Source organism: Salmo salar, chromosome ssa09 (assembly GCF_905237065.1).
Source record: "Salmo salar chromosome ssa09, Ssal_v3.1, whole genome shotgun sequence".
Taxonomy (NCBI): domain Eukaryota; kingdom Metazoa; phylum Chordata; class Actinopteri; order Salmoniformes; family Salmonidae; genus Salmo; species Salmo salar.
In genome coordinates this window covers 115,736,119-115,753,324 of record NC_059450.1, presented here as the reverse complement: position 1 = coordinate 115,753,324, position 17,206 = coordinate 115,736,119, and the positions used below count along the sequence as shown (strand labels likewise).

The 17,206-nt window shown below is 44.2% G+C and overlaps 2 protein-coding genes across 2 annotated transcripts; both read left to right on the top strand.

Annotated features, from left to right (window-relative positions):
- The first annotated feature begins 430 nt into the window (after window positions 1-430).
- On the top strand, window positions 431-1,633 carry LOC123724087 (cilia- and flagella-associated protein 45-like). Its single transcript, XM_045687005.1, has 3 exons — window positions 431-552; window positions 752-1,545; window positions 1,610-1,633. Exons 2-3 carry the CDS (start codon window positions 754-756, stop codon window positions 1,631-1,633), a joined length of 816 nt encoding a protein of 271 aa, XP_045542961.1. The 5' UTR covers window positions 431-552; window positions 752-753.
- Window positions 1,516-2,599, top strand: LOC123724141 (golgin subfamily A member 6-like protein 2). The gene is made up of 2 exons (XM_045687086.1): window positions 1,516-2,073; window positions 2,235-2,599. The coding sequence occupies exons 1-2, from the start codon at window positions 1,717-1,719 to the stop codon at window positions 2,526-2,528; spliced, it is 651 nt and encodes a 216-aa protein (XP_045543042.1). The 5' UTR covers window positions 1,516-1,716; the 3' UTR covers window positions 2,529-2,599.
- Window positions 2,600-17,206: the final 14,607 nt, after the last annotated feature.

Sequence of the window (17,206 nt, the reverse complement as noted above, 5' to 3'; positions counted from 1 at the left end):
GGTGCATCATTCAAATTTAGAGTAGCCATCTAGCTAGCCAAGCCAAGACTTGCCACCGTCAGTCCTGCAAATCCATGGGTAACCACCAGATACTGTAGCTCAACCCTCAAATACAGAATATATATATATATTTCTTTTAAATCAACAATATTTACAGAGCTCTCTACACCACGGCAATCAACACTTACAAAGTCATCTTTATTTTCTTTGGCTAAGAATGTGAAATATATAACTTTCAGACAATATCCATGGGCTAGAATTTTGCATCTAGAATCTATTACACATAAGAATTCTGAAAAATAATTCTAAAATCTTCAGAATTCTGAGATTTTAGGCCAGAATACAGAGTTCAAGCCAACATTCCAATCTCATTATGACTCAACAATTAGACTAGGCTGCAACCATAGAATTCAGAATGTGGCTACAACAACTTCCAAACCAAAGAAAACAACCAACACATCCATTCATCAGGTCTTAACTTCTCAAGTGCATACATTTTAAAAATCTTCCTAACTGGACAGAAATCAAGGAGGAGAGGTGACACTGAAACAGGTGAGTCAGAAAAGAATCATGTGTAAAAGTGTTTGACTTCTAAGGAAATCAGAGAAGGTTGCTTACTTATTAGCATTTCATATGTTCTACCAATTAGCCTGAAGGTAACTGAAGTTAGAAAACTTTTAAGAAAATGACATAATAAAAGATTCACGTGGAATAAATAAAACAAGGAATACATGTTTCTCCACATATATAGCGATGCAGAGAGGAGTCAGTGAGATGGAGAAAGAGATGACTGGAGAGATGGAGAAAGGCAACAAGATGAGGATGGAACAAGAGAAAGAAAGACAAAGAGAAATGGATGGGCTGCTGAGAATGAGAAAGGAGATTGAGACTTGTAACAAGGTAGACCACAACCGATGGAAGCTGGATAGAGAGGTGTTGGAGAAAGTCAACAAGGTGAGGGTGGAACCAGGGCAAGAAAGAGAAAGGCTAATTAAAGAGTTGCTCAGACAGATCAGGGAGAATGAGGCTTCTATTGAGGTACACCACTACCAATGGAAGCTAGAGAGAGAGTTGTTTGAGAAACAGAGACAAAGTGAAGTGTCAGACAGAAAAAAGATGGAGCTTAAGATGGCAAAGCTGAAGGTTCAGAACATACTGAACTTGGCCAAGTTAGGAGAGGTGACAGTGGAGAGTACCAAGCTTTTAGCTGAGAATGAAAGGGAGAGAGAAATGTTGAAGAAACAGAGAGAAAGCTTAATGGCAGACAAAGAAAATATAGAAGTCAAGATGACAAAGGTGACGATGGAGAAGATACTGCACTTTGCCAAGATAGGGAAGTTGACCGTGGAAAACACGAGGCTGTTAGCTGAGAATGAAAGGCAGCGTGAGGTGTTGGACAAACAGAGAGAAAGCGCAGCGGCCGACACACAAACGTTGGGGGACAAGATATCAAAGGTGAAGATGTGCTTGGCCAAGTTATGGAAGGTGACAGTAGAGGACAATAAGAGGCTGTTAGCTGAGAATGAAAGGACAGAGAAGGAAAGGGTGAGAGAGAGGAATGGATGGAACCTCGTAAAAAATGGTTTGAAAACAGCTTTGGCCAAAGCAGACCAGGAGAGGAATCAGACCCTAGTTGGCTGGAAGGAGGACAAGGGGAGATGGGCCAAGGCCAAGGCTGGCCTACAAAGCCTCTTGGATCAACGGGGGGAAAGGTGGATGAAGGAAAAGGAGGAGATTAAGAGCAGGAGCACGCAGGCAGCGGAGGAGTGGATGATTGAGCTGAGAGAAAAGGAGAGAGCGATAGAGGCTCTGGAAAGAGAAAAGAAGAGGATTCTGTGCCTGCATGGACAAGAGAAGAAGGGATGGGAGATGGAAAAGGGAGAGATGGAAAAGGAGAGGTTGGAGTTTACAGGGGAGCGGGAGAGAAAGAGTACTGAAATTGAGAAAATGCAAAGGCTAAAAGAGAGATGGGCAATAGAGAAGAGAGATATTGTGGAGCGGACGAAGGAGGCACACGTAAAGCTGTACCACATGCAGACTGTCCTGAGGTTCAGAGAGCAAGAGCAGGCACAGGTACAGTACTCCATTTAACCAGTCACAGTTCAGGGAGGTCACAAGCCACCTCCTAATGGTTACACTATCAGATTCAATGGATTAAGTTGCCTGCATGCTAGAGAAGTAGTAACAATAATATCTCAGATCACTGTCTAACATATATGGACTTTCTCTTTCAGATGGAAATGGAAATTGCCCAGATAGTCAGGGCAAAGCAGGAGAAAAAGGAGAGGAAAGAAAGAGAGATTTTGGAGAAGAACAAAGTGAAAGAGCTGCTCAGAGCAAGAAAAGCAGCTAGTAAGGAAGAAGTCAGGAAGAATAAGGAGAGGGTGAAAGCCCACCTAGACGAGGTGGCAAGGATCTATAACGAAAAGAAACAGAGGGAGAAAGAAAGAGAAAAGCTGTTGAAAAAGTCATTTGGCAAAGAAAATCCCATGGCGTACGTCCCAGACCGCATACTGAATAAGATGTAAGAACGCAACGCAGATTGAAGAGTAAATATTGTCAGCTGGCATTGGTCAAAAGTGAATTTCTATATTTTTTCATTTAGTGGAATACTTCATCATTAAAATATTATGACCATTTGAGTTATTTGTCAGTATTCATTACCCTATGGAAGAAAAGATACACAAAATATTGAAATGTGTATAAGATGTGTACTAAAGGTTACTGGATAATGCAATGTGAAGGGCTAGATTCTATCAGATCGGAAGTGGAACTGCGTTAGAGATGTCAGATCCACAAGTGGCTCCTTGCATTAGCTTATTCCGTACAGTGCAATTGGATGTAACGAGAGAAAAGGAGAGAGAGAGAGAGAGAGAGCTAGAGAGAGAGAAAAGAGAGAGATAGAGAGAGAGAGAGAGAGAGAGAGAGAGATAGAGAGCGAGAGAGAAAAGAGAGATAGAGAGAGAGAGAGAGAGAGAGAGAGAGAGAGAGAGAGAGAGAGCGAGAGAGAGAGAGAGCGAGAGAGGCACCTGGGCTCTGTATCAGACTGAACTTAATAAATACATGGTGAACGTGCCTCTAATACTGCTGCTGTGAACATGGCCAACAGCTGCTCGCCACATGGTATCGCAGGCAACATGTTTCTTGTTACTATCTCTGCAAATGATCAATACACTACAGAAAGGAGCTACAGGAGGATGGGCTCATTGTAGAGGCTGGAATGGAAGGAATGGAATGGAGTCAAACGTGGTTTCCATATGTTTGATACCGTTCTATTCATTCCATTCCAGCCATTACAATTAGCCTGTCCTCCTATAGCTCATCCTACCAGCCTACTCTGGAGTGTGTGTGTGCATGTGTGTGTGTGTGTATGTGTCAGTGGTGGACACGCCTCCGATGAGCAACACTGCTCTTATACCCTCATTCCCCATCAGTGACTCTTCCCTCTCCTCCATCCCTCTCTGGCCCCCTCTCCTGCTCCCTCTTCTCTCTCTCCTCTCCCCTTCCTTTTCCTCTCCCTCTCTATCCGCCTCTCTCCTGAGGGTTGACTCTGTGGCCCTGTAATCCTGGCAGTAGCTCCAGGCCCAGCCCCCATCAGCCCCCGTCAGGGATTAGAGTGTGTTCACCTTGTGGTCGCAACACAGAACACAGACCAATGGCCTGGGACCATGGCCACACACACACACACACACCCTAATTTGCATAATTGTAAACAGAGCACTGCTTAATGCCCTTTGAATACACACACACACACACACACACACACACACACACACACACACACACACACACACACACACACACACACACTCACACACACACACACACACATTTACATAGTGTGTGCACAGGCAACAGTTCAAAACCACTAACTATCCTGAAACACACGTATCACACACTGGTCTCACAATGGGACCAGTATCTTGACCTCTACACTACCATAAACGGGGGAACAATTTCAGGTTCAATGTCAGCTATGTCAACTCATTAAAGTGCAAATAACCCCATGCAGGTACCAAATGATTCCACCCATCTTTTCTGTTTGTACCAGACTATATCTTCTATTCTTCTAGCTACCACAGATGTTCTAACATTTATGAGGGAACTGAACATCTGTGGTAGCCTGGAGAAATCCAGTCTGTTGTGATAACTAACATTTCACTTCTTGCCACTCCTTGTCATGCCAAACATGGCAAACACAGCAATGTTTGGCATGACAAGGATTGGCAAGGAGTGGAATATCCTATTAATCGTCAAACAGAGCAGTGTTAAATATTCATTTGAGAGGTCCAACCAGACAGGGTGTTCTCCCTCACAGAGACAAGAGACAGTCAGGACCGGGGGATGGATGGCAGGGAAGAGAAGAAAGGAAATATCACTCCAAAACGTTCAAAGACAATCCTGCTCAGGGTGTTAAACGCTCTTCCACCCTCTTTCCCTCCCTTCCCCTTTCTCTCGCTGTCTCTCTCTCTCGCTCTCTCCATCTTTTCACCTTCTCCTCTCATCCCTTTCATGAATTAAAAGTGCGGCCGGTCTGTAGGGCGAAGCATAGTTAATTCAGAACCCCCCCCCCACACCCTCCTTACCTGCTCTTCCCGCCCACTCTCTTCCCTCGGCGACGGTCGCCGTGGCATCTGACAGACGGCGATGGGATCTGACAGTAAACAGGCGTGCGGATGCCCGGGCGCGTGATTGACACGTAGGCAGGTGGGTGGGTGGGTGGGGGGCGGGCCCCCTCCTAATCTTGCCCTGTCAGCTCTAATTGGGGAGGTGGGGCTCCGTGTCAACGGGGTGACTGATTGGCAGGGCCCCGGCTTTGCATAGATATGAGCTATGGAGGAAAGGTGGCGTAACAGCACTACTGCTAATAGAGACGTGTGTGCTGGTGGGTGTGTGTGCTTGTGAGTGTGTGAGTGTGGCAGCTGTGTGCGCGTGCGTGTGTGTGCGCCTGTGTGTCTGCATAGACATGCATGCTCGTATGCTCGTAGTCGTACCCAAGCACACCCACCTTCACACATGTGTTTATATAGATGAAAATGCATATTACACATACATTACAATATGCATACATTGTACAGTTTATACACATAACAGGACACACACACACACACACACAGAAACAAAGAGTCTATGATGACTCCTTTGCCTGCTGGGTTGAGAAGCAGAGGTTGTGGCCCAGTGACTACGGTGGGCAAGGAGGGACATTAGGCAGGGCCTCAACTGTTCACAGGGCAGTGACCCAGGGGGTATGGTGGGACTGGGGGGCAGTGAATTCTGACCTTGGATATCAGTGGGGCACACAGTGTGCCCCACTGATATACAGAGGCAGATGTCTTCTTGAAGATAGGTCTTCTTGACCTATTTGAAATACACTGTACAGTAAGGCTTATTGGCTACATTGTGAGTGCACACTAACAATGTGGTTAATGAGCCTTCCTGTACAGTATCTTTCAGATAGGTGAAGAAGAAGTGTCTGTCTATGTGCGCTGTGTTAAATCCGACGGTGCCGCAGTTGCTGTGCAATGCAGTGTATTTGCAGTGAGTAAATTGACTTTACGGTGTGTATACTGGTGGTTTTCATGCGTGTGTATGTGTGTGCGTGTGTTTGATTGACAGCTGCCACTGACCTGTGGCAGTCAGAGTGGCATGCTACGGGCGCCGGGGTCGAATCCTACAGAGACGACCTCCGCCCTCATCTGCATCCCGTCTTCATTAGCACAGCTAGGCAGGGAGAATAACAACCTGCTAAATGAATAACGACAGGGGGAGAGAGAGAGAGAGAGAGAGAGAGAGAGAGAGGAGAGGGAGGAGGCGAGGTGGAGGGAGGGAGAGAGGAAAGAGAGGGAGGGAGGGAGAAAGAAGGTAGAGAGAGAGGGAAGAAAAATGTAAGGTTAAAGGAAAAAGGGAGAGAGAGGGATGGCAGAACAGTGGAGAGAGTGATGAAAGAGATGCAAAAAAAGGAGCGATAAGGGAGGAGGTAGAGGGAGAGAGAGAGAGAGAGAGAGAGAGAGAGAGAGAGAGAGAGAGAGCGAGAGAGCGAAAGCGAGAGAGAGAGAGAGAGAGAGAGAGAGAGAGAGAGAGAGAGAGAGAGAAAGTACAGCAACCTGTTTAAAAATAGCAGTACAAGAGGTAGGCCAAGTTCATAAAACATCCCAGGCTATTCAGTCACGTAAAACACATAACTCTTTAACCCCTTACACTTGTGGGAATTGGCCTATATGGATAGGGCTAAATTTAAATGTTTCTTACTGAAGAAATATGGAAAGCACATGCATAACCATGGTCAGTGGCAATTTTAACATGTAAATCTTGGTGGGACAACAACAAAAAAGAAAGTGGGATGCATGCCAGAAAAGCCACTACACAACACAACACAACACTAACCAATACATTAATTGCACTATAGTGGTGACAAACGTTGCCCAGAAACTGTTAGGGCCTACATAAAGCTGTCCCAACAGCAGTCCCAACATCTTACCACCTCTACACCTGGCTATCAGTGGAGCCTTGCCTGGCAGTGAAACAGTTCATTCAGCCTCATTTACTGCCTTTGAAAAAATATATAGCTGATATGGCAGACTTGCTTAAACAAATGTGGTTTCAATGACTATTGAGATGTACAAACTATGGCATAAAGGGATGACAAGCGGATAAGAGGCAATTTATAATTTCGATTAAGACATTAATGAGCGAGCTAGGATGGACGTAGTCAATATAACTATTTGTTTAGCACTTTTAAAATGTACAGCGACAGAACTCAGAACATGGCCCGTTCTTACAGTGTTCTCCCTGTACACCAAGTCAGAACCGTAGGATAAATAAAGGCGGCATATAAGCAGACAATGAAAGCTCTTACAATATTCAATGATAAAATTTCTCTTAAAACAGGTCATAGGCTACATGTGCACTACCAAGTCAGAACAGTAAGCAAAATTAAGAGGGGTAAATAGACCAAATTATTATGGAGAGGCACACGGGCTACTAACATCTTACTACACAACAAATCAAATCAAATGTTATTTGTAACATACGCCGAATACAACAGGAATACAACCTTACCATTAAATGCTTACTTACAAGCCCTTAACCAACAGTGCAGCTCAAGAAATAGAGTTAAGAAAATATTTACCAAATAAAATAAAGTAAAAATAAAAAGTAACAGAGTAGAATTACATATCAATAACGAGGCTACTGTATATACAGGGGACCCGGTACAGAGTAAATGTGCTTGGGTACAGGTTAGTCAAGGTAATTTGTACATTTGTACATGTAGGTATGGGTAAAGTGACTATGCATAGATGATAAACAATGAGTAGCAGAAGAGTAAAAACAATGTGGGGGGGGGGGTCAATGTAAATAGTCCAGGTGGCCATTTGATGAATTGTTCAGCAGTCTTATAGCTTGGGGGCAGAAGCTGTTAAGGAGCTAGACTTGGCGCCCCGGTACAGCTTGCCGTGCAGTAGCAGAGAGAACAGTCTATGACTTGGGTGACTGGAGTCTATGACAATTTTTGAGGCCTTCCTCTGAAACCGCCTGGTATATAGGTCCTGGATGACAGGAAATGTATTGCGCTGTATGCACTACCCTCTGTAGCACCTGACGGTCATATACCGAGCCGTTGCCATACAAGGTGGTGATGCAACCGGTCAGGATGCTCTCGATGGTGCAGCTGTAGAACTTTTTGATGATCTGGGGACCCATGCCAAATCGTTTCATTCTCCTGAGGGGACAAAGGTGTTGTCGTGCCCTCTTCACGACTGTCTTGATGTGTTTTGACCATGATAGTTTGATGGTGATGTGGACACCAAGGAACTTGAAACTCTCGACCTGCTCAACTTCAGCCCCATCAATGTAAATGGGGGCCTGTTCGACCCTCCTTTTCCTGTAGTCCAAGATCATCTCCTTTATTTGCTCACATTGAGGGAGAAGTTGTTGGCCTGGCACCACACTGACAGGTCTTTGACCTCCTCCCTGTCTCATCATTGTCAGTGATCAGGCCTACCACTGTTGTGTCATCAGCAAACTTAATGATGGTGTTTGAGTCATGCTTGGCCATGCAGTCGTTGGTGAACAGGGAGTACAGGAGGGGACTAAGCATGCACATCTGAGGGAAACCGATTTTGAGGATCAGTGTGACAGATGTGTTGTTGCCTGACCATACCACCTGGGAGCGGCCCGTCAGGAAGTCCAGGATCCAGTTGCAGAGGGAGGTGTTTAGTCCCAGGGTCCTTAGCTTAGCAATGAGCTTTGTGGGCACTATGGTGTTGATCACTGAGCTGTAGTCAATGAACAGCATTCTCACATAGGTGTTCCTTTTGTCTTGGTGTCTACCGACGTGAGTGCTACGGGGCGGTAGTCATTTAGGCAGGTTACCTTCACACTCTTGGGCACAGGGACTATGGTGGTCAGCTTGAAACATGTAGGTATTACAGACTCAGTCAGGGAGAGGTTGAAAATGTCAGTGAAGACACTCGCCAGTTGGTCTGCGCATGCTCTGAGTACACGCCCTGCTAATCCGTCTGGCTACGCGGCCTGTTTAAAGGTCTTGCTCACATCGGCTACGGAGAGCGTGATCACACAGTCATCTGGAACAGCTTGTGCTCTCATGCATGCTTCAGTGTTGCTTGCCTCGAAGTGAGCATAAAAGGCATTTAGCTCATCTGGTAGACTCTGGGTTTCCCTTTGTAGTCTGTAATAGTTTGCAAGGCCTGCCACATTCAACGAACGTCAGAGCCGGTGTAGTAGGATTCAATCTTCATCCTGTATTGATGCTTTGCCTGTTTGATGGTTTGTCTGAGGGCATAGCAGGATTTCTTATAAGTGTCCGGATTGGTGTCCCGCTCCTTGAAAGCGGCAGCTTTAGCCTTTAGCTCGGTGCGGATGTTGTCTGTAATCCATGGCTTCTGGTTGGTATATATGCATACGGTCACTGTGGGGACGACGTCCTCAATGCACTTATTGATGTAGCTGGTAACTGAGGTGGTATACTCCACAATGCCTTTGGATGAATCATGGAACATATTCCAGTCTGTGCTAGCAAAACAGTCCTGTAGCGTAGCACCTGCGTCATCGGACCACTTCCGTATTGAGAGAGTCACTGGTACTTCCTGCTTCAGGTTTTGCTTGTAAGCAGGAATCAGGAGATCTCTGACCTCAGCAGCGATAACAACCCTAATTATGCCATTAGTGGAAAAGCAGACAACAATGTTTTCCAAAATCAACCATCGGGCGCAGGCCTCGTAAAGGTTCTCTCCAGTCTAGCTCTGATGTCTTGCCATCCGAGATTGCCATCTGTCCAATACCGCAGTGCACAGCTGAAGCACGAGCAGGTAACGGTAGACATAAAGGGACAGGTGGAGAGAACCGGGAAACCAATGACAAATGCAGAAAAGGGAAAAATTCTGCTAGCTATGGAACTGCGTTCGAAAACTGAACAATTAAATGTAATTGCAAAAACGTATGACGATGAACAAGCACAAGCTCTTCAACAAAATCGTTTTCTACAGGAACAACTCGATTTAGCCAAAAATAAATACGATGATGTCCATGCCAAACTAGATAAATCTGAAGAGTTATCTACAAACAGGAGCGCTCAACATGACAACATGCATGCTGTTTTGTTGAATGTTACTCAAAATAACACGGTGCTCCTCAAAGTGCTGCAGACCAAAGACGATCAGTTAATGAACACAATGACAAAGTTGGATGATAAATCAGCAGAACTTATTGAAGTCACTGACCAAATGAATGATGAGAGAACTCAGGTGAGGAGGTTGGAAATATTGATTTCTAAGCAAGCAGAGGAAATCTCATCACTGAATCTCTCGCTCCGTACTCAAGACCTCTATCTGCAAACCATGACAGATAAGTTTGAGAACGAAAGGAGCAGGTGTGACACTCACGTGTCCAAAATCAGTACTCTAAGCGCTCAAGTGGACTCTGCAATGCAGCAGAATTCCACCCTTAGGTACCATCTGGAGGAAATCCAGAATGGTCACGCTCTACAGCGCGACTTCCCATCCAAGCAACCGGAGCCCGGTACTCACAGGAGTGAAGACAATAGGTTTCAGACCTTGCCTCCCTCATGTGTCCCTCAGTCTTCTCCTCTTGGCCCTTCGGCACTGAGTAATATGGCGCCTCTTGGCCAACAACAACAAGGCTTGGCTTCTTCTCTTGGCCTTTCGGCCCCAATCTCTCCACAGGATGAAGCCAACCCTCTCCGCCCGCTTGGCGCGGAATACCTTGACAAACTCGTCAAGAATTTCCCCACCTTTAACCCCGTTCCAGGTCAGCCTAACGATACTGAGACGTTCCTAGCTGACATAGAGGACGCGTTGGGTGGCTACCCGAACGCTACGGGTTCTGACAGGGTTTACCTGTTGAAGCGAACGTCGAATAGACACGTGACGAGGTTCATTCATCTACAACAGCAACACGTGCTAAATGACTATGCTAAACTTGCCACAGCTTTGAAATTAGAATTCAGTGGTTCTGCGACTCGCAAACACGATAGCTCACTGGCTAACACCGTCAAACAAGCTCGGAACGAACACCCACAAGCTTACTATCATAAGCTTCGTTCAGCTTACTTTGGCCTACTCACGGAAACAGGAATGGAAGAGCTGTTACCATTCAAACAAATGTTTCTGTCGAACATGTATCCCACCTTCATTACCTACTTGGGCCCTGCAGCCCACGTTGGCTTGCCTATCTTACAACTCAGAGAGCTTGCAAGCACAGCTTTTGAGGCATCAAAAGTTCACAACGCTAAGAGCCCTGACCACTCAGTTTTGAAGTTTAACCAGGAGCACTCACTCCAGTTAGAGGGTGCATTATCAGGTATTGGAGCGTCGAGAGATGACGCACAACAACAGTTTCTACCACGAAACCATGATTCCAATAACCTCCGCGGTCGAAATAACTGTAAAATACGTAGCCATCAACATGACTACCGCTACAATCGACCCGTTCGTTACGTTCCTGCACCCAACCCACCAAAAGTGTCAGAGCACAAGGGTAACAAAGGGTTGAAGGACGATCAAAACGTAGACCAATGTTCTCCAGAAGTCCCACTACGGGAAGAACTTAAGCGAGAACAATTTGAGAAAAGGGTAAAAGATAAGTCACAAGGACTAGACGGGGAATTACCCGACACCAGGTCCGCAGGAATTAACATCCATGGACGTTAAAGTTCAAATTTCTCCCGCTCTCATTCAAGACCCTATCCAGGGCCCGCTTGATCAAGAAACAAGCCCCCGGGCTCTGTCTATAGACTCTGATACAAAAGTTGCGAAGAAAAAGGTCAAACGCTTCGTTAAAGCCAAGCCCACTCAAAATCGGAAAAGTCAATCTGCTTCCATCTTGAACAGAAATGGCACATCACGTCGTTGCGAACGACCACTCCACTTTGTGGGGAATATGTCCACTAACCACGAATCTAAACGGCCATACCTGGAAACAGTCCTGGAGGACTGCTTAGCTTGTCATGCGCTAATTGATTCGGGTGCGACAATATCACTCATCTCTCAAACATTGTTTGATGATCTCAAAAGGGCTTTGAAACCAACTAAACGTTGGTTAAAAGTGGAACGATGCGACACTAAACTTCGAGGGGTCACTCAGACTACCTCGCCTCTCACATTGAGAGTCATGCTGAAACTACACTTCCAGGACGTATCGCTCGTTCACCCTGTGTATGTTACCAGCCTCGAAACTGTAACCCTGCTACTTGGAGCAGACTTGATGGATCGGTTACTCCCATTGATGGATTGGAAAACCAACCAGGTATGGTCACAGGCCACAGTGCCTTCTCCACTGACCACACCGTCTCCCCCTAACGCTAGCTGCAACGCAGTCCTTCACGAGGGGTATCTGTCGAAAGCACCCCTTGAGAAAAAGACGTTTAGAAACCTCTTGGTACAAAATCCGATCCACGGAGATAGTACGATATCTCGACACATTCCATCAGCCAACCTGATTGACCATTCTTTTCATGATTTCGAGCCAGCTGTCTCTGTGAATAAGCAACTTCCCTCCTCCTTGCAGTCATGTAATACGGTAGTTGAGATGAACTTTTCTTTCCCTTTGGACACTTCCGCAAGCACTGCGGCCGTCCCAGCAAGAAAAACATTGATGCGCAGAGTATACTCTGCTTCCGATGATACACCTTCCGCTTTGTTGGGGACTGTCACTCCTTACAATGACACTAATGGCGTCAGTCCAGCAACTGACCCTATGACTCCCACTTGTGAAACACTTTGCGATATCACAGACCGATATCCTCGTCTCAGTTCGCAGGTAATGAAGAGGTTGCCACACGCGGACGCGGTGGTGACTGACATGCCTCGACAGCCACTGAGCGTTTTGAAGCACAAACACCAGGAGATTTGGTTGAAAGGTTACAGCCACTCTCATAAAAACGCGGCCGCTGACAACTCGTACATAGGGTCCGACCTTTTCATTTGCGCATCGGACACCAACACCACCCGCTGGTGGGGGGGTCCCGAGGCACAAAGGGGGGGAATAGTAGCCCAGACCCATAATGAGCCTCATCGAGGCCGGTGGGGGGGTCAAGACTACGGACAACACCGTACGAGGCCGCCAGAGCATAAATCAAATCTAGTTGTAAACTCTCCTATGAGAACAGTGAGGAGCAGACAGGCCCCTAGACGGGGATTATCTTAGAAGACATCTAAGATAGTACTGAGGTGTACCACACTGGTCGTAAAGGAAGTCCAGTGGACTTGTCCACCTCCAAAACTAGTGGCATCAATAATAATTCTTTGCCATGCGTAGGTTCAACTACAATACAACTAGTAAAATGCTCCAATCATGTGTTCAGGTAGATAATATTTCAGAATAAATAAAGCTAAGTAAATGATATCATCGAACGCGAAGACCAACGAAACAACCATTCTATGACGACATTAATGAATGTCGCTCTGAAAGATCCATTCTAACCAAGAGAGAGAGAGAGAGAGAGAGAGAGAGAGAGAGAGAGAGAAACGCGGACAAAACTCCCCAACAGAACAGAACTCTCGAACAAGGATCACGACGACACACTGAGCGTAAATATATATTGATTGCAATTGTTCCCGAATGAGTGAGCCTTCAATTGTCAATTGTTAATATTAATGAACTCTGTAGGTGTGCATTCTCAGCTGACCGTTTATGACCCATTGTTCAACAGGCCGACCTGCTTGTTTAGCCCACAAGGGCACATTCCTATAGCAATCCTTTGTGACGATAATTACTGTTTGTATGTTTTTCTGTTAATTACTTAGTGTAGTAAATAAATGATTTTAAGACAATTGATGTATGGATGATTTTAGTAAAGACTGGGTTCGTGCAGATACAACAATTTACGACGTTTGGAATGAGACTGGACTAGAGGTAAAATACACCATTTAAACCACAAGATAATCGGCCTATACTATAATAGAATATAATATTATAGTACAGGAAAGTTATATTAGGAAAATTATAGCTTTGTAATCTGAATATTCTCCTTGGTGCCCCGATCTCCTAGTTAATTACAATTAAACGATTAATCAGTTTAATTGCGTGATAATAATTACAGGGAGCTAATTGATAAACATATCTTCCGTTTAATGGTACCCCCAAAGACACGACAAAGGATATAACATCTATAGAAGAGACAGGAAAGCTTATGGGGGAGGTGTTGCTATATACATTACCAGTCAAAAGGGTTTTTCTTTATTTTTACTATTTTATACATTGTAGAATAATAGTGAAGATATCAAAACTATTAAATAACACATATAGAATCATGTAGTAACCAAAAAAAGTGTTAAACAAATCAAAATATATATATAAGATTTGACATTCTTCAAAGTAGCCACCCTTTGCCTTGATGACAGCTTTGCACACTCCTGGCATTCTCTCAACCAGCTTCATGAGGTAGTCACATGGAATGCATTTAAATTAACAGGTGTGCCTTGTTAAAAATTAATTTAACTTCTTATGCGTTTGAGCCAATCACTTGTGTTGTGACAAGGTAGGGGTGGTATACAGAAGATAGCCCTATTTGGTAAAAGACCAAGTCCATATTATGGCAACAACAGCTCAAATAAGCAAAGAGAAACGACAATCCATCATTACGTTAAGACATGAAGGTCAGTCAATACGGAACATTTCAAGAACTTCGAAAGTTTCTTCAAGTGCAATCGCAAAAACTATCAAGCGCTATGATGAAACTGGCTCTCATGAGGACTGCCACAGGAAAGGAAGACCCAGAGTGACCGTTGCTGTAGAGGATGAGTTCATTAGAGTTATAAATGCTTCACAGAGTTCAAGTAACAGACACATCTCAACATCAACTGTTCAGAGGAGACTTCGTGAATCAGGCCTTCATGGTCGAATTGCTGCAAAGAAACCACTATTAAAGGACACCAATAATAAGAAGAGACTTGCTTGGGCCAAGAAACATAAGCAATGGACATTAGACCGGTGGACATCTATCCGTTGGTCTGATGAGTCCAAATGTGAGATTTTTGGTTGCAACCGTATCTTTGTGAGACGCAGACTAGGTGCTTCTACACCTGCATTGCTTGCTGTTTGGGGTTTTAGGCTGGGTTTCTGTACAGCACTTTGTGACATCAGCTGATGTAAGAAGGGCTTTATAAATAAATTTGATTGAATTTGATTGATAGGTGAACGGATGATCTCTGCATGTGTGGTTCCCACCGTGAAGCATGGAGGAGAAGGTGTGATGGTGCTTTGCTGGTGACACTGTCTGTGATTTATTTAGAATTCAAGGCATACTTAACCAACATGGCTACCACAGCATTCTGCAGCGATAAGCCATCCCATCTGTTATGCACATAGTGGGACTATCATTTGTTTTTCAACAGGACAATGACCCAACACACCTCCAGGCTGTGTAAGGGCTATTTAACTAAGAAGGAGAGTGATGGAGTGCTGCATCAGATGACCTGGCCTCCACAATCACCTGACCTCAACCCAATTGAGATGATATGGGATGAGTTGGACCACAGAGTGAAGGAAAAGCAGCCAACAAATGCTCGGCATATGTGGGAAATCCTTCAAGACTGTTGGAAAATCATTCCAGGTGAATCTGGTTGAGAGAATACCAAGAGTGTGCAAAGCTGTCATCAAGGCAAAGGGGTGGCTACTTTGAAGAATCTCAACACTTTTTTGGTTACTACATGATTCCATATGTGTTATTTCATAGTTTAGATTTATTCACTATTATTCTACAATGTAGAAAATAGTAAAAAATAAAGAAAAACACTTGAATGAGTAGGTGTATCCAAACTTTTTACTGGAACTGTATATATTCAGAGCCATATCCCTGTAATTCTTAGACAAGATCTCATGTCAAGTGTCATTAAAGTACTGTGGCTGCAGGTTCACCTGCCTCATCTAAAGCCAATTATTGGAGTGTTGCTATAGGCCACCAAGTGCTAACAGTCAGTATCTAAATAATGTGTGTGAAATGCTTGATAGTGTATGTGATGTAAACAGAGAGGTCTACATTCTTGGGGACCTGAATATTGACTGGTTTTCATCAAGCTGTCTGCTCAAGAGGAAGCTTTTCACTGTAACCAGTGCCTGTAATCTAGTTCAGGTTATTAATCAACCTACCAGGGTGTTTACAAACACTACAGGAACAAGATCACCCACATGTGTTGATCATATTTTTTATAATACTGTAGAACTCTGTTCTAAAGCTGTATCCGTACCCATTGGATGCAGTGATCACAATATAGTGGCTATATCTTGGAGAACCAAGGTTCCAAAAGCTGGGCCTAAAATACTGTATAAGAGATTTTTTATTTAACCTTTATTTAACGAGGCAAGTCAGTTAAGAACAAATTCTTATTTACAATGACAGCCTAGGAAAAGTGGGTTAAATGCCTTGTTCAGGTGCAGAACGACAGATTTTTACATTGTCACCTCGGGGGTTCGATCTCACAACCTTTCGGTTACTGGTCCAACACTCGACTGTGACTCTTATGCAAATGATCTAAAATATATTTGTTGGTCTGTTGTGATTAATAAGGAGCATCCAGATGCTGCACTTGATGAATTTATGAAATTGCTTCTTCCAATAATTGATAAACATGCACCTGTTCAGAAACTGACTGTTAGAACTATTGAGGCTCCATGGATTGATGAGGAATTGAAAAACTGTATGGTTGAAAGAGATGGGGCAAAATGAGTGGCTAATAAGCCTGGTTGCACTGTCACGCTCTGACCTAGGAGAGCTGTGTTTTCTCTGTTTAGCTAGGCCAGGGTGTGATAGGTGGGTGGGCATTCTATGTTTTTGTTTCTATGTTTTGGCCGGGTATGGTTTCCAATCAGAGGCAGCTGTCTATCGTTGTCTCTGATTGGAAGCCATACTTAGGCAGCCTGTTTTTCCCTGCGTTTTCGTGGGATCTTGTTTTTGTGCAGCTGTGTTTGTGCAGCCCCAGAACGTCACGTTTGTTTCAGTTTCACCTGTTTATTGTTTTGTTCGAGTTCACAAATAAAATATGTGGAACTACTGGCACGCTGCGCCTTGGCTAATTTATGACAGGGAATTCGAAGACAGCACTCGTGACATGCACATCTGACTGATTTACTGCAAATTGAGAAATGATGTGACTAAACTCAACAAAAAGAAGAAGAAACTGTATTATGAAGACAAGATCAATGATATTAAGAATAATGGGAAAAAAAACTTTAAATGAATTTATTGGCAGAAAGACAAATTCAACTCCATCATTTATCGAATCAGATGGCTTATTCATCACAAAACCATTTGATGTTGCCAATTATTTTCATGATTACTTCATTGACAAAGTGGGCAAACTTAGGCAGGAAATGCCAACAACTAGCAGTGAGCCATCGCATTCATGCATAAAAAAACGAATAATGAAAGAAAAACATTGGAAGTTAGTTTGTGACAGGTGGAACAATTATTGTTATCAATCATTAATAACAAACCTCCTGGCATTGTCAACTTAGATGGAAAGCTACTGAGGATGGTAGCTGACTCTATGGCCACTCCTATCTGTCATATCTTTAATCTGAGTCTAGAGAAGGAAGGTGTTTGTCTTCAGGCCTGAAGGGAAGCCAAAGTAATTCCGCTACCCAAGAGTGTTAAAGCGGCCTTTACTGGTTCTAACAGCAGACCTATCAGCTTTCTGCCAATTCTTAGAAAACTGTTGGAAATATTGTG